This window comes from Geotrypetes seraphini, chromosome 2 (assembly GCF_902459505.1).
Source record: "Geotrypetes seraphini chromosome 2, aGeoSer1.1, whole genome shotgun sequence".
Lineage (NCBI taxonomy): Eukaryota > Metazoa > Chordata > Amphibia > Gymnophiona > Dermophiidae > Geotrypetes > Geotrypetes seraphini.
In genome coordinates, this window is record NC_047085.1 from 431822307 (window position 1) to 431844007 (window position 21701).

The following is a 21701-nucleotide window of genomic DNA, read 5'->3' on the forward strand; positions in this document are numbered from 1 at the left end:
TGCTTTAGTTAGTATCACTGTTTTGAAATCCCATCCTTGAAAGACCTTGGCATGGGGTCCTGGGTATGCTCTGTCTTTTCTGATTCAAAGTAGTTGGCAGCCATATGGGGTTCCCATGACATGACTTTTCCCTGGTATTTGCAGAGTAGTGAGTTCCATACTTTATGGTGTTTTTGCTCACTTATTTATCGTTGCCGCTGCATTGGTTGATGGGGCTGGGTGTTCTACCAAAAAAGGGATTTTCTGCTGCTTGGGCAGATGCATACTGAATTGTTCCAAGGAACACCACACAATATAGCTGGTAATGTCTCTGGCTGAATTCAGTTCACTGTACCTTCATCTTCTGGTAGGAAGGGATAACAATCACTGGTTTAGAACAGTGACACTGACTAAGGAAACGAAAATTACAAGGAAAGAAGTGGTAATTTCTCCATTCAGGGTATGACAAAATTTCACCTTATTTGCTCATAGCTCTTTAAGCATATAATGTACATTTAACAACATTAAGGCCTCCTTTTTCGAAACTGCGATAGCAGTTTCTAGTGCGGAGAGCCGCGCTGAATGACCCGCGCTGCTCCCAATGCTCATTGAGTTCCTATGAGCGTTGGGAGCAGCACAGGCCATTTAGTGCGGCTCTCCGCGCTAGAAACTGCTATTGTAGTTTCGTAAAAGAGGGGTAAGTGAAAACTATTGGTAAATAACCCTAATCGGAAAAAGTCTTTCTATATGACTAACTTTATTTAGAAAACATATATTGGTTATGCATGAGAAATTCATCTCTTGGTTTTTAATTTTGTTTGCTAAGATATTTACAATTTCTTATGGAAAAAAATATAATTTACTGTAAATGTTTTGATCTGTTTGTAAATCAATTAACACGAAAAGCTAATATATTCAAAATCAGACTTAAGAAAAGTGTTAGAGATGTATATGTTTTAAAATTTTTGGTGTTGTCCTTATTTTAATAGCTTCTTTTTATTTTCTCAGAGAAAGCAACCAGCGAAATGAACACTGCTGAGGACTGGGGTCTTATTTTGGATCTGTGTGATAAAGTTGGGCAATCACGCACAGGGTGAGTGAATGAAAATGAAAGTAAGAAGAGTAAAACAGAGGTATGAATCCTCATCTCATGTTGTTTGTGAAAATGGAATTAAGCCATTAAGGATCTGCTCTAATGGTTCACTAGTTCAGTCTCTTATTTAATAGTAATAGAATAAAGTGAAAATGTATTCAGGTAGAAGTAATGCAGTATAATGTATACTTCTCTGCATTCCTTGTAGTATTCTGTAGAGAATAACAAGGTGATAAAATTCATCACCGTTCCCGCAGAAAACTACAGGAAACAATCCTGTGTCATTCTTTAGTATCTTGTTTCAACCTCAGTCCTTCTACACCAGCATTCTTCAATGCAAGCCTTAATGATCAGTGGTTGTACCCATTCATACTCTGATTCTACCCTCTCTCCTTAAAGAATGAGATGGAGATGGTTTACCGCATATTAGAAACCCTTGACATGTTCCAAAAATCATTGTCATGTAGCAAGTGACATGAGCTGCATTACATGTTCTCTTTAGCTACATGAGCAAGAAGCCAGCATTGAAATAAATGTGTGCCCAAACTTGTTAAAAACCTTAATGAAGTATTGCAGTGCTTTGGGTATTTGAGATGCCTTTACTTCATTTTGTGTACTGTATATCGGGAAGCGATCTTAACTAGTATGCTTTTTCATCGATACCCTTATAAGTGAATCTGCTGGTGTGCCCTTTGGAAATGCTTATTACATTCAGTACTCTTCTAATGATTCTTTCTTCTATTTAGAATAATTTCACAATAATGTCCAAAATAGCGCTGAAATCACTATTCATTGAAATTTTTTATTTCTTTTCTTTTATACTTAAACAAATGCTTATACTATGAGGGAGTTCAGGCCTCCACCAGAGTAGTAAAGCTCCTAGTGGTGTTATTCTTCATAATTCTTCATAAATCATTAATACTTATAACATTTATTACCAATTGATTTTTCTGTTATTTGATTTTGTAATCAATAAGTTAGTAACAGCTTTATAGCAGGTTATTCCTCTTCCTGATGCATTTTGCATGACTTTATCAAGGTCGGGGGGAACTACCAAAAATGCAGAGTATAAAAATTTGTTCATTTAAATAAATTCATTTAAATAAATAAATAATTTATCACTCTTTATAAGGAGCCAGTTCTCATAAAATGGCCTACCTTAAAGTTAAACTTCGCCTGTTCAAATCAGCCGCTGGTGATCAAAGATAGCCGCGGCGTTCTTTGGCAGCGCTAAAATATACCTCCCACAATGCATCATCCCGGTGCTGTAACACCCAGCAACCAACTAGAAAGTGTAATTTATTTTAAAGGGACCCAGCTTCTACCCACAGTCTACAACAGAATCAGCTGTCAATTTGAGCCATCTAATCAGAGGTTTCATTCAGGCTATTTGAGGCCATAGTTTGGAGCTCAAACATCCACCTCGGTTCTCTAAGATTTAGCGTGTGCTGAGTATTCCCACCCTACAGTGATGACGTCTAAGACTCTCCATTTTAAGCCACAAGTTATCTGACTAATTTCTCCTTCGTTCACCTCCTTTGTATTGTACCACCTTTCAAACTGTTTTGTAATTTATCTCCTATAGCATCCTTGTACTGTACAAAATTGTATTTCTTTAAATTGTACTGTAAGTCGCCTTGAACCTAATTAGGCATAGCGCGACTCATACATCTCAGATTAGATTAGATTGTCTCATAAGAAGCTGATGGTATATCCCTTGAATATTATATGTACTGCCCGTCCAATTATCAGCAGGTTTAGTTATCTATAATAATAAAACCCTAGAGCGCACATGCGCTCTTGAAAATTTGTGATTCCTGGCGCCGTGAGGTGTGCTTCTGTGGCAGTATTCTATTTGACACCTCACGGCGCTTGCAGGGGCTGGAGGCGCGCGACTGTGCTCTCTCCCTGCCCACGTCCTCGGCACGTCACCGCCCGCCCTCACTCGCTGCTGCCTCTCACTCGCGTGACTGTGCTCTCTCCCTGCCCGCGTCCTCGCTACGTCACCTCCCGCCCTCACTCGCCGCAGCCGCCACTGATCCTCCTCTTCAGAGCAGCCTGCGATCGTGGCCGGCTTTAAAGAACCTCGCAGGCCACTCTCCAACCTCAGTAGCACGCTCCCTCTGATGCACGGGATCGCATCAGAGGGAACGTGCTACTGAGTTGGAGAGCGGCCTGCTAGGTTCGCTAAAGCCGGCCACTACGATCGCAGGCTGCTTTGAAGAGGAGCAGGTAAGAAGGGGATCAATACCAGGAGCCAGGGGAAGCGAGAAAGGGAAAGGGGTGTGCTGGGGGAGACAGAAGAGGCCATGGATAGGGAGAGGGCAAGGGGGCTGCTTTGGGGGGGAGGTGTGCTGGGGACAGATAGCTTTGCTCTGGGGGGAAGACAGAAGGGGCCCTGGAGAGACAGGGAGAGGGAAAGGGGGCTGCTTTGGGGGGAGGGGTGTGCTTGGGGCAAACAGCTTTGCTCTGGGGGGAAGACAGAAGGGGCCATGGAGAGACAGGGAGAGGGAAAGGGGGCTGCTTTGGGGGGAGGGGTGTGCTGGGGGGAGACAGAAGGGGCCATGGAGAGATAGGGAAAGGGAAAGGGGGCTGCTTTGGTGGGAGGTGTGCTGGGGACAGACAGCTTTGCTCTGGGGGGGCGGAGACAGAAGAGGGCCATGGAGAGACAGTTAGGGAGAGGGAAAGAGGGCTGCTTTGGGGGGGGGAGGTGTGTGCTGGGGGCAGACAGCTTTGCTCGGGAGGGGAGGGGAGACAGAAGGATACAGACAGCGGCCAAGGAGAGAGAGCTAAAGAAACACAGACAGACACATCTATTCTAGCACCCGTTAATGTAACGGGCTTAAAGACTAGTTATAGATGAATGAGATTGAATCTTTCTTCTTGAGCCTATAATGAAAATATTTATTCCCCATTCCATTTTTGATGGCTCTCTCAAGTAATTGAAACCAATATTAAACGGGATAATGTAATGAAAATGTAATGTAAACAGGGTTGATGTAATGAAAATGAGGAATTTTGCTTCATCTTCCTATAACTCCCATTCTCCTCAATTTTAAATATGCTCATGAATTTAAAAAGTTTCACTCTTTATTCTGGAGTAAGTATGAAATTTAAGAACAGTAATTTTTCTCTGCGAGATTAATTTCTTTGTTACCAGGGCCTTATGAAAGAGATTAATTACATCTGATATTTATCTATATGACCCAGTCAAATAGGGTTTTATAAATAATTCTTCCAAACAAAGAAATTGATTATACTTTCAATTTTATAGATGACCATCTTCGTATTAAACTTCACTAATTAGCACAAAATTCAAAGAATATGAGAGAGAGTAAACTGTTCATCAATAAAAAAAGAATAGTTAGGAGCTTATCGTGAATTCTGTTATATCTACTCAGGAGTCCGTATGTTAGGTGGTCAATCCATTCCCATGAGCCGGGTTTTACAGAAGTGTGTTACAACTTTCAGTACCTCCCACATTGTCAGTGGAGTATAGTGCCCCCTTCAGTTTTTCCTTTTGCAATCAAACTGTGCAGAGGTGTTTCTGATTTTTTGTGCTTAAATTTTTTTGTTTTTGGTTATAAGTTGTTGTTTTTTTTTCTTTGGTGCCCTGAGATCCCATATTTGGGGATGCTCTATCTGGGAAAGGATGCAGGTTCAGCAGAGTCGGACTGCAGCTTGTAGAGCAAACCTTTGGGTGGACCTGTGGAGCCAGCCTGCTGTGTGCTACTTAAGGGCTCGGGGTCCATTCCCCTGGGCGCCAGTTTACCTTCTAAATTTTTCAGAAATTTGAGTGTAGGCTGTGGATGCCCTGAGTAAGAACCCTTGGGGTTTTAGGGAGCCGTTTGTGTATTTTACCCCCTGCCCCAAGTCATGCTTTGAGGTTCTGTGAGGGTGGAGGTCTTGGATGGGGTTGGTGTGCCTCGCAGCATAAAGATTTCCTGATTTTGGCGGTGTCATGTGAAGTTTTTGAGGCAGAAAGTCCTTTCCATCTCAAGGAAAGCTAACAGGCAGGCACTTTTACTAAACTGTAAGTGCAGCCCCATTATTTCCTATGGGAAAATCAGGGGGGGAGGTGTCAAAAACCTCATTTTTCTGGGGTCAGGGTTCAGGTTCCTCACCTCTAAAACCCCTATTTCAGTGGTTTCTTTTTTTTTTTTTTAAGTCTCCATGGGCTGTTTATGATGTGATTTTTCTGGCAGTGGCCATCTTGGATTTTAAGCAATCTTTTTTTTTTCCTGAATCCTCTATCTGCCTCAAAGCCTCAATTTTTACAAAAATTTACAGGGATGCACTCCTCAGGGTGAGTTGACACTATTTCATGTGACGTTTGCGCCAGATGACCGGTGGAGGAGCAACCATGTACCACTTGCCACAGTGCATGCTAGGGAGTGGCTGGAGTCTCGAGAGTAGCCCATGTTGCGCCCAGTTGGAGGTTTTGCAGAGTTCATTTATCTCCCCTGCACAAGACTTCTCCCCAGAATTTTTTCCAGCACATCTGGACATTACTGCCTTTGTTAATGAGCAGTGAGAGACCCCGGAAGGATCTTTAAGAATTGTAAAAGCTATGTCTAGACTCTAACCAATGGCACCTGAGTTCTTGCAGCTGTTTAATCAGCCAAAAGAAAACTCTGCGGTGACTCAGGTTACCAAGCACCCGGCTCTCCTGAGTTAGGGAGAAGTTATGCTGAAAGATGCGCAAGATCGTAAGGTGGACATAGTTTTGAAGAGACAATTTGAAGCTCTAGCTCTGGGAATTAAAGCGGTGGCGGCAACTTCATTTGCTGCACAGGCCTGTCACACTAGATTGAGATGGGAGCCCTCTGCAGAGGAGGACATCTGCCCTCAGCTGTTGCTAGAAGGGGTGGATTAAGTGGTTACACCCTGTATGGCTTTATCAGGGTCACGAGCAAGATATCGGCATATAGTCTCTGCTCGCAGAATGCTCTGGATCAGGCAGTGGGCGGGCGACTCTGCATCCAAGGCAACCTTAAGCATACTGTCTTTTAAGGGGCAGATGCTTTTTGGTAAGGGCCTAGCCAATCTCATGGCCTGTGTGATGGATCACTGCCCTAAGTCTATGCCAGAGAACAAGCTGTGCTGACCCCCAAGATGAGTAGAGGTAATTTTCGTCCCTCCTGCTGTTCTCGCCAGTACAACCTGAGTTCCTACATCCAGAGATCCTTCCAGGGTTACAGACAGTGATTTAGCAACCACAGATGCCAAAAGCCCTCAGGGTCTTACGTCAACCCGCCCTCCAAAAAGTCCCAATGATGCCAAGTTGGTGACCGCACCTCCACACATTGGAGGGAGGCTGTCAGCATTTCGGATGGCGTGGGAGAAAATTTCCTCGGACCAATATGTGTGCTGGATATCATCCAAATAGGTCACAAGAACGAGTTTTGTTGTTCTGCGGATTGGTTCCTCAATTCTCCAGCTGGACGCCTTGAAAAAGAGGCCAAGGTCCAAGTTACACTTCAAAGGTTCTTAGATATTTAGGCCATAGAATCTGTCCTTGACAACAAATCTGGCTCAGCTAGATAACCAATTTATCATTATGCCCAAGAAAGTCATAGTAGACAGGAGGGTCCATCTTGGATCTCAAGGTTGTCTATGCATTTCTAAGAATCCTGCATTTCCATATGGAAATGGCCCATTCGGTTATTGCGGTGGTGGCCTTGGGGGAGTTTCTTGCCTCTTTGGATCTGGCAGAGGCATATCTGCATATTTCTATCTTTCTGGGCCATAAGAAATATCTGAGGTTTTAGGAACATTTCCAATTTGCGGCTCTTCCGTTCAGATTGGCAACTGCTCCCCGCACTTTCACCTAGGTAATGGTGGTGGTTGCAGCTTTTCTCCGAAAGATAAGGAACCAAGTACACCCCTATCTGGATGATTGGCAAATCAGAGTTTTGTCCAAACCAGAGTGTGAGAAAGCAGTGCAACAGGTATTGAATCTACTCCAGCGGTTAGGCTGGATAGTCAACTTCAAGAAGAGCCATCTAGAACCGACCCAGAGTTTGGAGTATCTGGGCATTCCTTTGACACAGCTCAGCGCCACATTTTTCTTCCCAAGCCATGCAAACAAAAACTCAAGCAACAAATCTTTGATCTCTTAGTGATGCCGATTCTTTTTTTTTAAAGGTCAAACAAGTTTTATTGGTTTTTTTTTTAAAAGTACAAGAAAAAACTGAAACATGTGTTACATAAACAATTTGTAGTACATAAAGATCCCGCTTTTCCAGACATGCACAGGTACCAGAATTATGAAGAAATATATAAAACCTGCGATAAGTGTGACATAAAACATAACAATGTGAAGAATACAAAAGGTTAAGCTTCAATGTAGTCATGTAATGGTTTCCATATAGCAAAGAAGTGAGATAAAGAGTTTGACTTTTCAGCGTACACTTTTTCATATTTGCCGGTTAGGCATAGTGCATTCCACCACATATGGAAGTCTACCTTGGAAAGATCTTTCCAGCAATATAGTAACATTTGAATAGCTAACGATATCATTATGGTGAAGAGATGAACTTCATCCTTAGTCAGCAGTTCCGTCAAGGCTTGGGACATTATAATGACTATCTGGATAGAGAATTTGTCACTGATATTTAGGATGGAGCATATGGTGGACCAAACCTTGTCCCAGTATGATTGTACAAGTGGGCATGAAAAAATGAGATGTTCTAGAGTCCCCAGCTGTTTCGAGCATGACCAACATAATGAAGAGGCTCTCGCATCTATTTTATTGGATAATACTAAAATAGATTGTAGCAGTGTTGCAGAGTGTATGGATTTGTTAAAATTCAACCATAAGTCCGTCCAGTCTATAGCATCGGAAGGCAAGTTTAGATGGTATTGCCATTTGATTTCTAACTCCTGAGGTCCCTTGAAAGAATACCATTGTAAGTGCTTGTACCATATGGACGCCCTACAAGATGTTGCAGACAATGTATGAAGTTGAGATTGTAAACCAGCAACAGAAGTCGTGGAGAGAGCGAGAGGCATAGATTGTTTGATGCAGTGCATCAGTTGTAGCCACCTATAGTGTTGAGAACTAGAAAGGCCTTTGGTTGAGGCCAACTCTGAAAAAGGCATCCATGCCTTGTCTTTCTTAAGGTCCTGAACCAACCATATGTTACATTTTTTCCATTCATTCCACTCCACAGTTGAATTCTGGATTTTAAAGCGCTCATTTTTCCAGAGAGGTATTAAGTCAGTTTCAGTCTGTGATGCCGATTCTTACTGCTTGGCATTACCTTCAGGTGTTGGTTTCCATGGCAGCCTCCATGGAGGTTGTTTCCTGTGCCAGGACACAGCCTTTCCACGATGCTCTTCTATCTCTGTGGTCACTTCAGCATCATTTTCTTCAGATGCAGCTCCCATGGACAGGGACAGCAAAGAACAGCTTATGCTGGTGGCTTCAAGGAGAATCCTTGTCGAAGGCATGCCTCTCCAAATCACGGAGTAGGTGACTCCCACGACTGATGCCAGCCTATTCGGATGGTGAGCCCATTGCAGGGACCACTCAATTCAGGGCCAGTGGACTCACCATCAGAAGGGGTGGTCCATAAATTGGAGCTCCAAGCCATTCAGCTAGCATTGAGAACTCTAGTAAAGGTTCTAGAGAGATCGGCAATAAGTGTGTTCTCTGACAATGCCTCAGCAGTAGTGTGTGTCACCAGACAAGCAAGCACCAGAAGCACTCCCTTACGTCTGGGCGGAAGTCCATCTGCAGGATCTTTCCGCTGCCCATGTGTCAGAAGTGGAAAATGTTCATGCCAACTTTATCAGTTTAGCAGTTCCTAGACCCAGGGGAATGGTCTCTTTCCCAAAGGGCATTCAATCTCATTGTGTCACTGGGACAGTCCAGTAATAGATTTGATGGCTTCTGCCAAAAACTCAAAAGTGAAGCACTTCTTCAGTTGAAGAGAAGAACCATGTTGGTTCAGTCAAGTACTCCTTTATGTTGGCCCACCTTGGCCCATGGTGGGCCGGGCAATACTTAGGATCGCATCCAGGACTTGTGATCTTATTGGCCCCAGACTGGTCTCGCAGCAGAAGAAAGGTCCTGCCAGAGCTGGCCGGAAACAGCCTGTTTACGGCGCTTCTTCTCTTCACCGTGGGCAGGGAGAGAGACAGAAAGAAAGACATACAGGCAGGGGGCAGGGAGAGAGACAGAAAGAAAGACAAACAGGGGGAGAGAGAAAGAAAGACAGACAGAGAAGGGGACAGGGAGAGAGACAGACAGAAAGAAAGGGGGCAAGGAGAGAGAAAGAAAGACAGACATACAGAAAGAAAGAAATGCCTAAGTCTACACATCTATTTTAACACCCATTAATGTAATGGGCTAAAAAACTAGTGTGTGTCTGTATATATATATATATATATATATATATATTTATATATTGTGACCATTTTGGCATCGTACCCGCCAAAGTCCCGGTCAGGTCTGAAGGCAGGGTACAAAAGAAAGCTAGGAATGGAGTGAGTAAAGTTCCTTCGGTTCCTGAACCTGTCAATTTTCCTGTTAACCACCAGAGGGAGCCTGATCTTTCAGAAAGGGAATTAGGCGATCAGTATTCAGGTCGCCACCGGAGGAGCCCAAGAGCCACTTTGAGTCCTGCTGACACAGCTAGTTTAGGGCGTGCCCCTAGGATACAAAAACCCACAGTGGAGAACAGACAGGCAGGCCGGCTAGGGAGAAGGTTTAAACTGGTTCTCACTGAGGATCTCCCTGGGTCAAGCAGGTGCGATAGGCCTACACTTATGGAGGTGGAGGAGACTGGACAAGCCAAGGAATTGTCTTTGCTGGACACGGAACTGCCGATGGAAGTCCAAGAAAGCTTTCCTGAAGTTGGTGGAAACTTACCTGAGGACATGGAGGTTGGCTTGATTACCAGCTGCAAACAGTAAGTTTTGTTTTTCAAGAAACTATTTGCTTTTGAAACTGCGGAACTTTAGAGCTAGTGATTTGAGCTCAGAATCTTTTGTTTTTCTGTAAAGCTGGAAGTATCTCTGGGGAGAGGTTTTGCTGTCACCCAGGGCGGGAATTTGTGAAAGCCATTACTAGTGGTTTTTTCTTAGCAAAACCTAAGACACTCTCCTTTTTCCCGGCAGTACCATATTTGCTGCCGGAGGTTTTGTTCTGTTAAGGACTGTAAAGTGTGAGAACTGATACAAAGAACTTTATATTTGGAATGTTGGACAATTCTGTTTGGGAGCAGGAAGTGCTAGCACTGAGGAGATTAGGCCTCAGCTGCAGTTTGGAGTTTATTTTTGAACGGTTTTATTTTGTTTCCAATTTTGCATTTTTGTTTTGCTGGAGTGTTTGCCTTCTGCCATTTTCATCCTGGTGTATGGAGTACCGACCTTTATGTCTTGGATGAGTAAAAGAAGAAATACTTTCAGACAAACTGCTTTTTGTGTGATTTTGATCCTGAGTGTGTCAGCTTACGAGTGCACCGGTTTGCGAGTGTTTTGCAAGACGAGCAAAACATTCGCAAAATCAGCGCCTCGGAAACCGAGCGTGCCTCGATTTGCGAGCGGCGCACTCCACGATCCAGCACCCCCCCTGCCGCGATTGGGCACCCCCCGCCGCTTCTTACTATCATCTGGGCACCGTTCTCGGAGATCTTAGAGAGAATGTGAACTCGCAGGCCTTGAGCATGCGCAGATACTCAAGGCCCAGCAAGAAGGGGAGGCCAATCTTCGGGCACCGGCACCAACGCACAGGACATGCCGGTGTCCAGATGACAGTAAGAAGCAGTGAGGGGGTGCCCAATCGCGGCGAGGGGGTGCCCAATCGCGGGGGTGGGGGGGGGAATGCCAAATTGCGGGGGGGAGGGTGCCAGATCGCAGGGGGGGCCTTCGGGGGAGCAATGTCGGTTCTCGTGGGGGGGGGGAATAGAGCAGCGCCGCTGGCCTCGGGGGGTGGGAACGTATCAAAGCGAGTTTCCATTCCATTATTTCCTATGGGGAAACTCGCTTTGATAAACGAGCATTTTGGATTACGAGCATGCTCCTGGAATGGATTATGCTCGTAATCCAAGGTACCACTGTGTATATATATATATATATATATATATGCATCCTATATAATAAAACGCTAGCCGCGCATGCGCACTCCTATCTGTGTGTTCCGTGATCAATAGGTCTGTGGCCGCAGGAGTGCGCATATGTGAATCCCCAGCACCTACCTACACTCGCCGGAAGGACTGGACCCCAGCACTGAACATCCTGCTCTCCTGTCGGCTCCTCTCACGAGCCGCACCAGCGTCGGAGAAGGAGCTGCGGCGACACCTCAAGGGGCGGGAAGGGAAGCGCCGAAAAAAGACTCCAGCTGCTACTTTCTTCGCGGCCCCGACTCCAAACGCCGATTCAAGCAGTGTGTGCAGCACTCTACACACGCTGTTTCGGGGCTTTCTACTGCCCTGATTTGTTCTGCCACATCTTTAAGCCCGTTACATTAACGGGTGCTAGAATAGATGTGTGTGTCTGTCTTTCTTTCTCTCTCTCTCTCCTTGGCTGCTGTCTGTCTGTTTGTTTTTTTAGCATACCCCTCCTCCTAAGCAGCCCCTTTTTCCTCTCTCCCTGGCCCCCTGTTTTGCCCTGCCTACCTGCTCTGTGGCCCCCTTTCTGTTCCCCCCTCCCAGAGCAAAGCATGATTGCTGCCTACCCCAGCACACCCATCCCCCCAAAGCAGGCCCTTTTCCCTCTCCCCCTGGCCCCCTGTTATGCCATGGCTGCCTGCTCCATGGCCCCCTTCTGTTCCCCCCCTCCTAGAGCAAAGCATGTTTTCTGTCTGGTCCCCAGCACACCCCTCCCCCCAAAGCAGACCCCTTTCCCTCTCCCCCTGGGCCGAGTGAGTGGTTAGAGCTATAGCCTCAGCACCCTAAGGTTGTGGGTTCAAATCCCATGCTGGCCCTTATGACCCTGGATAAGTCACTTAACCCCCCATTGCCCCAGATACATTAGTTTTTTTAAAATTTATTTATTAAATTTTCTATGCCGTTCTCCCAAGGGAGCTCAGAACGGTTTACATGAATATATTCATAGATTGTAAGGCCACCAGGACAGATAGGGAAAATACCCTCCCCTGCCCCTCATCATCATTAAATGGAATATAAGACTATTTCTTTGTTGAGATGCCACATAAATTTCAAAAATGACCTCCTTATGCTTATGGAAACTGAATCAGAAAAGGAGCAGTATGCACACTGCAGCAATGGCAAGGTAGAATGTGTTCACCATAGGGAAGAGAAAAACATTATTTTACTGAACAGATTTACAGGAATATGAGCAAACTTGTTCTAGGATCAATTAACATAACTTTGTATGGCCAATAGTTGGAAGACAACTACAGAATACAAATAATCTTACTCTGTATTATACAGTATATGCCGCCTCCCCCTTCCCGCGGTCCCGACAAACCTCTTGCCTCTAGCAGCAGCCGCAGCACTCTACACACGCTGCTTCGCGGCCTTCAACTGCCCTGATTTGGTCTGCCGCGTCTCTGATGATGTCATCAGGGATGCGGTGGAACAAATCAGGGCAGTAGAAAGCCACGAAGCAGCATGTGTAGAGTGCTGCGGCTGCTGCTAGAGGCAAGAGGTTTGTCGGGACCTCGGGAAGGGGCGGCGGCAAGGGAGTAAGGGTAGACCGCGTGAGGGGGTTCGTGTGCACCGGGGGGGATGGGTGTGACGATAACGATCTGCCTTACACGGAAACCGACTCCTCCTGGCAGCTGCACCGCCGCGCGGGCCTTTAACCGACAGCCGAGGGCGTCCTGGAGTCCTTTGTAGCGGATGGGGAGTGTGATGGGGCATGGGGCGAGCGAGCGCCTCTCTCCCCAACAACCAACTTCAGATTTAAGCAGCGGCGCGCGCGAGGTGGAGAGCAGGGAGGCTGTGGTGACGTAAAACACGCGCATGCGCACTCGTGTTTCCGCGACGGATCAGGGAACACGACTTTTGAGTGCGCATGCGCGGCCTAGCATTTTATTATATTAGATATATATATATATATATATATATATATATATATATATATATACATACATACGCTAGCCGCGCATGCGCTCTCCATCCAAGTTTCCAAGTTTATTCCAGTTTTTGATTAAACGCTTATTCAAATATGCAAAGCGATTTACAAAATATTTAAAAAATAAGATAAATATTTTGACAAACTGACTATAGCGGACCAAGATAACAAATCTACTAGGGATTTGACAAATAAGACATACTTGACAAATTGACAAGTACATATAGGGTAGTTGGGACTATGGAGCCCCAGGAAACAATAGGAAGGGAGGGAGAAATACAATTGTTATAAAAAAAAACAATTAAGGTAAATACAATAGGAAGTTGGGAACATAGAAATAATAAATAGAAAGAAATAAATTGTGGACACTTATAGGTGAGTGTAACCTTTCGAACATTATTAAGAATCGTGTGGTCAACTAAAGGTATCTTTAAAAAGAAAACACTGTTTTCCGTGCACTGTAGGGCACCAGTAGGAGTGCGCATGCGCGCAAATCTCTCTCTCTGGCCGGCAGAGAATCTGTACACAGGACTCCCTGCTCTTCAGCTCCTCCAGGCAGTGACAGACCAAACAGGACCCGATCGCGGAACCCAAGGTAATGTTCTGACCGAAGTTAGTTTTAAGTTCTAAACCGCGGTGGCGGCTCCTCTCACAAGCCGCACCTGCGTCGGAGAAGGCTTCCGACGCAGGCAGGGATCGTGAGAGAAGCCGCTGCCGCAGCTTACAACTTAAAAACTAACTTCGGTCAGAACTAAAGGTCGGCGTCGGCGTCTTCGCTCCTCTCCCCGGCACACCCGAACACATGTTCAGCCTCCCATCCGACCATACCTTCGGCTCCCTTAGTCCCTTGCCGCCGCTCCTCTTCTCTTCCCGCCCTGCGGTCCTGACAAACGTCCTTACTCCAGCAGGGGCTGCAGCACTCTAAACACGCTGCTTCGTGGCCTGCTACTGCCTTGATTTGCTCTGCCCGACACGGCAGAGCAAATCAGGCCAGTAGAAGGCCGCGAAGCAGCATGTTTAGAGTGCTGCGGCCCCTGCTGGAGTAAGGACGTTTGTCGGGACCACGGGAAGGGGGCGGCAAGGGACTAAGGGAGCTGGCCACACCGCGGGATGGGAGGGAAAAGGGGTTGCTTTGGGGGAGGGGTGTGCTGCGAGGCAGACATCTGCTTTGCTTGGGGGGGGCGGGAAGACAGAAGGAGGGCCACGGAGAGACAGTCAGGGAGGAACTGGAGGGGGAGAGGGAAAGGGGCTGCTTTGGGGGAGGGGTGTGCTGGGAGACAGACAGCTTTGCTTGGGGGAGGGAAGAAAGAAGGGGGCCACAAAAACATAGTCAGGGAGGAACTGGAGGGGGAGAGGGAAAGGGGGTGCTTTGGGGGAGGGGTGTACTAGGAGGCAGACAGCTCCAGGGAGGAACTGGAGAGGGAGAGGGAAACGGGGCTGCTTTCTAGCACCCGTTAATGTATCGGGCTTTAACACTAGTGTGTGTGTATATATATATATATATATATATATATATATATATATATATATATATGTGTGTGTGTGTGTGTGTAATAAAACCCTAAGCACACATGCACACTCCTACCTCCGTGATCCCTGCCTCCGTGGCAGAGAAATGTTAATGCATGCGATGCATGCACACGTTCGGTGTGTGTGTGCATGAAGGTTTGCTATCAGTGCGCGCGTGGTGGTTTCCTGTATCCTGCGGCGGTTACTGTGCGCCGGTTGCCTTTTCCACTGTATACAATACAACGTGATTAAAAAAGAAAAAGGTAGGTGGGAGAAGAGGCATGATAGACAGGCAGTGGGCATGGACATTGACAGACAGACAGAAATAGAGACACACACACTGAAAGACAGGTAGGTGGGAGTGAAAGACAGGTAGGTGGTAGAAGGGGCATGAGAAACATACAGGCAGGGAGCAGGGAGATAGACTGACAGATATAAATAAAGACAACACACTCAGAAGGACAGGGCTGGCATTTGGATGCGCAGTGTAAATTCAGAATCGGCAACCCATTTTAAGCTGGAATACATGGTATCTGAGATACTGTCAAAAATGGACTTTTATTAATCTTACTTAACAAAATGCTGCTTTCAGCAAACCACTGTGTCAAAGATATAAAAAGGAAAAATTTCCATATTTTATCTGTTAGTAGCACCGGTTAAAATAAAAAATACATGTTGACGCTGTCCCGTTAAACCATGTTTGTGTTCCATAATTTTATTCTTTAAACTGATTTACATTATTTTGCCCAATAGTGAAGTCAGGCTTACCAGTCTGTAATTTCCCAGATCACCCTGGAAACATTTTTAGAAATCAGTATTACATTGGTCAGTCTTCAGGTACAGTACTACAGATGATTTTAGCAAAAGGTTACAGATCTTTAACAGCAGATGGACAATTTCATATTTGAGTTCTTTCAGTATCCTGGAGTGTAGACCATCCGGTCCACGTGATTTATCATAGGTAGAGGAACTTTATTAAAATATTCCCAAACTGGGTCTCTTTTATGACCTGCTACTATTATAGGTTTTTCTCCTTCAAGGACAGAATGATATGATAAACCTCAGGCTATACACACAAAGATTCCAAGACTTGTGGAGTATTCTGCTCCAAAAGCTTCATGTTCATTTTTACTGCTTGCCCCTCCTTCCTCACACTTAGGACTTAGGACCTTTTACAAAGTGCTAGCCGCTACTGCCTCCTTATAAGCAGGCGGTAATTTTTTCAGCTAGCACGTGCTAATCTTGTGCATGCGCTAAAATCTCTAGCGCACCTTTTGTAAAAGGAGCCCTTAGTTCCTTGTGCCTATAGTTACTTATCACTTAAAGAAGTAAGGGATTGATTCTGTGTACATCAATTTGCAAAGGAACAATGTGGCTACAGACTTTTTCTCAACTCTGTATAATTTATAACATTTTTGCTGTGCAGAGGCATGTTACCTCTGCAGACAAATTCACAATTTTGAGAAATACAAAACTAAGCATTTGTGATATCTTCTAGACCGGGGGTCGGCAACCCGCGGCTCCAGAGCCGCATGCGGCTCTTTTCCACCTCTGCTGCGGCTCCGGTAGTGTGTCACGCAGGAATGCAGTTTACAAGTCCGGCGTCGCGGCGGGAAATAGCCATGCTGAGCAGTGAGCTCAGCACACACAGATGAAAGCCTTGCTTGCTGATTGGTCCGGCGGCCCCGCCCCGCCGTGCCGCCGGACCAATCAGCAAGCAAGGCTTTCATCTGTGTAGTGCTGAGCTCACTTCTCAGCATGGCTATTTCCCGCCGCGACGCCGGACTTGTAAGGTGCACGTCTGAAAAAGAAATCATCCTGGCCGGGGTCGGTGTCATGCTCCGGAGATCTACAGCCTTCCTATCTCCCTCTCCCTTCTACCTGCTTCCGGCCACATCCCCTGCTCCGCGGCTCTCTTCGGCAACTCAGCAGCAGCGATCGACACAAGCTTCTGACGTCGGGGCCTACCCTCTGCGAGTCCCGCTTGTTTCAACTTCCTTTTTCCACAAAGGCGGGACTCGTAGAGGGAAGGCCTCGATGTCGGCAGCTTGTCTTGATCACCGCTGCTGACAAGTTGCTGAAGAGAGCCGCGGAGCAGGGGGGTGTTGCCAGGTGCAGGTAGAAGGGAGAGGGCCAGATGCAGGACTCGTGGGTGAGGGAGCAGAAGAGAGAGAGAAAGAGAGAGGGGAGGGAAACAAAAGGAAATATTTCATACTGGGCTGGGCCTGAGTGGAGGGAGGGTGGAAAGATTCTAGCTACAGGGTGCAGTAACAAAGGAAAAGGGGGGGAAAGCTGAAAATGGAGATAGTGACACAAAGAAGAGAAAGGGTAAGCAGGACCTACTGAATAAGGATAGAGATACAGAGGGAACATGAAGAGGAGGTGAAATAGAGACATAGAATACTGAAAAAGTGTGTGTGTGGGGGGGAGATAAAGACATTGAAAGGGCAAATGGTGAACATGGGGTAAAGACAAGGACAGAGACAAATGAAGATTCTGAAAAAGTGGTGAGATAGGGATATAGGTGAGATGGACACAAAGAAGGGGGATGCTGGAAAATAGGTGGAATGGTAATTCTGACAGACACAGAAGGGAAATGCTGGATCAAGGAGAGATGGGGCTCAGGCTGGATGGAATGAGGAGAAATGCCTTGTTGGCCCGGAACTTCCTCTCCTACATCAGAATTGACGTCAGGGAGCGGAATGCTGGTCAGCGCAACACTTCTGCAGGGAAAGCTTGGGACGGCGGTGGCTTGGGGGCTGTTCCCCGATTGCGGTGGCAGCAAACCGAGTGGCTTGGGGGACGGCACGGAGACAGAAAGAAGGGGGAACAGGGAGACAGAAAGAAAAAGTTGGGGGAGAGAATGAGGTCTGGAGGAGAGGAAACATACAGGAGGCTGAAAGAAAGGAAGAAAGATTGGATGCACAGTCAGAAGAAGAAAGTGCAACCAGAGACTCATGAAATCACCAAATAGCAAAGGTAGGAAAAATGATTTTATTTTCAATTTAGTGATCCTGTATATAGCATTAAGATAAGAAACAATATATGCAGTGTTAGATTTGTTTTATAATGGTTTTGCGGCTCCAAGTTTTTTTTTCTTTTCGAAAACGGGTCCAAGTGGCTCTTTATGTCTTAAAGGTTGCAGACCCCTGTTCTAGACAGAAAAATTGCCCATAATGTTATGACTAGAATAATGGAATTCATTTACCAAAAAAAATTATACAATGTATAATTTTACATAATGCTTCATAATTTTAAAATGCTACATAATGCTACATAATTTTAAAACAAATTCATATATTTCATATGGTCCAAAAATTATTGTCTTAAATACAAAACTATCTTTAGATAGATTTTTTTTCCTCAAAAGCATTTTATTTTTTTTTAATCCAATTTAAATTTTAAAAATCTGATTTTGTTATTAAAAAAAAAATCACTTATTTTTATCTACCTTGTTCAGAAGTAACCTTAGAAAATATTTTTTCACTAAAATGGTGGTGAATATATGGAATGGCCTCCAAGTGGAGGTGGTAGAGATAAGAAATGTATCTGAATTCAATAATACACAATCTCCCTCCGAGTCAGACATATACTTTTTAGCTTTATCACATATGTTCTTTAAGGCCTCAGTTACACCACTTCCACCGTATAACCATATTTTTATAGTGGGGAACTGTGGGTGTTAAGTCCCAAATACCTTTATTGATTTTGTTATTATTATTTTTTACTTTTTAGTTTATATATATATATAATCACATCATTCTTAATGGTTTAAAACGATGTCCTTTTGCTCAACATTCATTTTCTTAGGACAGAGATTAGTTTAAATATTTCATACTATCCAGTGTGCTTATCTCAAATGTAGCTTTACTGCTATTATTAGTTATGAACTGGGAGACTTAAAGTCCATCAGGTCATCTACGAATGATTTAGCACCAGGTTCCCTACGAACGTGCTATGCGCTACGGAAGAGAAAAGGCCCCCTTCTGTCCGTGCTACAGTCCCAGGGCGTTCGGTCAAGTATGACGATGTCTCTCTGAATTCAATAAGGCATGGGATAAGAACATTAGCTATCTAAGGGAGAAGAAAGGATAATAGATGACATGGATAGGCAGACTAGATAGTCCATATAGTCTTTATCTGCCTTCATATTTTTAAGTTTTTCTATATTTCTACATCTATCATCTCTTCTGTCTCCTCTAGAGGAGTGTGTTAAGTGTGATAGCAATAAGGTTTCTGTAAGACAGATCCATCCTACATAGTTCAAAGAAAAATGAATATTACATTACATTACATTTAGTGATTTCTATTCCGCCATTACCTTGCAGTTCAAGGCAGATTACACAAGGAGAAATCTGGCCATTTCCAGCAAAATTAGAGAGTAGAGAAGGTTGATACAGAAAGTTGAGGTGGTTCTTGTGGCGTTAGATTTATTCTAACCCTTGTAGTTTTTATAGGCTGCTTATTATTTGACACTAATACAATCCTCTCTCTCAGTGGTGGTACATAAATTCAAATAAAAAATGGGCTTCTTTCATCATTAGTGAATTTCATTATTAGTGAATTTCAGTTCCAACACAGTGATGACTAGCCTGTTTTAATAGTTTATAATGTGGGACGTATATTAGAATCCCCACGATTTTCCTTGGCATATTATATAAAAACTTGGCATATTATATAAAAAGAGGTCCATTATCCGGTTTCCAATAATGGCCAATTTAGGTCACTTGTTTTAAGTTGTATCTTTATGTCTGGAGCAGTTGCTAGTTTTTTCCTGCCTCACTCTTAACTTTTTGCAGAAGCTTAAGTGAATTGACAGTAATAGGGGTGAGATGAGTTTATTTCCAAAACAGATAGAAAATGGATGGTATGTTTAAGGCATAACCTTTTAAATATGTTTTTATGGTGTTTTTTTTCTTAGGCCAAAAGACTGTCTTCGCTCTATTATGAAGAGAGTGAACCATAAGGACCCTCATGTTGCTATGCAAGCACTCACTGTAAGTCATATCTCAGTACAGTAGGGATAGTATCTTGAACCATGAGCTTATCCATGAGTGCTCGCAAGCATACTGCAGAAGATATTAATCACAGCTTTTAAACTCCTTCTCTTTCTTCACGGTCTCTGCTGCCCCCTTCAGTTCTTCCTTCTGCAAGCAAGTATGACAATGTCTCTCTGATCTGCTCTGTTTATTTCTTTATTGTTTTGCGGTGTTTTTTTGGCTTTTCGTGCATTTTTGTTTGTCATAGATCGCTGCTTAAAGGGAATGCTCTATGTTTAAGTCAGCAGCTGGTATGTATATCCTTCGTGGACCTGTATGGTTAGCCTGCTTAAAATTTGTGGAGCTCACGGTTCTGGGTCCTCGGCACTTGCTTTCTTCCTTGACTTGGTCAGGAGCTTGAGCGCCAGCTGTTAGGCATTAATAACAGTCCTTCGGGGTACTCAGGGTGCCGGCTGCAACTTTGCCTTCCCCTTTTTTCTGTGGCATACTTCATGTTCAGTCCGGGAGGGTGGGTGGTAGAGGATTACTCTGACATAAGGTCCATCTGACAGCCCGAAGATCTCGGCGTGACAGCTAACCGATGGCTTGAGACCAGTGTTCTCCCCAGAAATTTTTTCCAGCCGGGTGACATGAAAAAGTAGCCGGGTGGGGCGGGATGGGGAAATTTGGTGGTGGGGAAAATTAACCCCCTCTTTTACTAAGGTGCGCTAGCATTTTTAGCGCGCGCAAACCCCTGTGCTATGTGGGAAAACTAACGCCAGCTCAATGCTGGCGTTAGCATCTAGCACATGTGGCAATTCTCCGCGCACTAAGCGCACGCTAAAACCACTATTGTAACTTAGTAAAAGGAGCCTTAAATGTGTACTATTTTTATTAGTTAATTATTATTATTATTTTCCAATGCTCAATATGACTTCCTTTTTTAAGGTTTGACACTTTTTTACTAAATATTTTTACTAAATTTAAGAAGTTTTTGCCCTCTTTCAAATGGTATAGAGGCTAAAAAAAGGGAAAGGCGTTAATGAAGTCATTAGGTTCAATCTAGCCATTTATTTCTGCATGAATTTAAACAACTAAAAAAAAAAAAAAGATAAATATAACTGATCCAGTCATACAAGAAATGGCTCTACAGCAAGGGTGCCCACACTTTTTGGGCTTGCGAGCTACTTTTAAAATGACCAAGTCAAAATGATCTACCAACAATAAAATTTAAAAAAAAAACCCACAAAGCACAGTGTACGCAGAGAAAATGTTAATTATCATATATATTCCGCAGGTTTTCAAAGAGGTCAAGTTAGATGATTTTATACAATGTCACCTCAGGAACAACTATACAAAAATAGACAAATATACCCCCTCCCTTTTTACTAAATCGCAATAGCGGTTTTTAGCGCAGGGAGATGCGCTGAATGCCCTGCACTGCTCTCGATGCTCATAGGCTCCCTGTGCTAAAAACCGTTATTGCGATTTAGTAAAAGGGGGTCATAGTGCAAAATATAGACAGCAGATATAAATTCTCAAAACAGACACATTTTGATCACTAAACTGAAAATAAAATCATTTCTCCCCCAAGTGGACATGCTCTATGGCTGCTTTAACTGTAAGGCGCCTGAATCTAAGGCTATATGCTACCATTCTGTATTGGAACCTGGGAGCCCATTCACTGCTATAGAATAGGCGTTCCCTGTACAGTCTCAGGGTGCCTACGAGGAAGAACCCACTTGGAGAATTGCCCCTTATTTTTTTTAAGGATTATAAAAACAGAAGCAATAATGTGAAAAACAAAACCCAGCCTTAAAACAGGCTGAATTAATTTGTGAACCATTATTTAAAGGATACTCAGAAAAAATATTGTTTTCCCTTAACTTAAATGAAATAAACATATTCCTATCCATCATTTGACTATAGCTAAGTGCAAAAGAACCTCATAGAGCTGCAGTGAAATAGAAAAGTGATTTCGTTTTACTGTAATTTCTGCATTAAGTGGATTTGCACACCCCAAGCTCCTTAAATCCTGATGCACTTCTAGCTTTTCCTGTATCAGACTTTGCAAGATTAATAAATGGAGCATC

General features: G+C 44.3%; 1 protein-coding gene across 5 annotated transcripts in view; it reads left to right on the forward strand.

Annotated features, from left to right (window-relative positions):
- Positions 1-21701, forward strand: part of STAM (signal transducing adaptor molecule) — a 149562-nt gene that overhangs the window by 7677 nt on the left and 120184 nt on the right. For all 5 annotated transcript variants that reach the window (XM_033931287.1, XM_033931284.1, XM_033931286.1 and 2 more), the window contains exons 2-3: positions 988-1072; positions 19551-19626. In XM_033931287.1, the coding sequence (XP_033787178.1) occupies positions 988-1072; positions 19551-19626 (161 nt within the window). The remainder of the gene's footprint in view (positions 1-987; positions 1073-19550; positions 19627-21701) is intronic.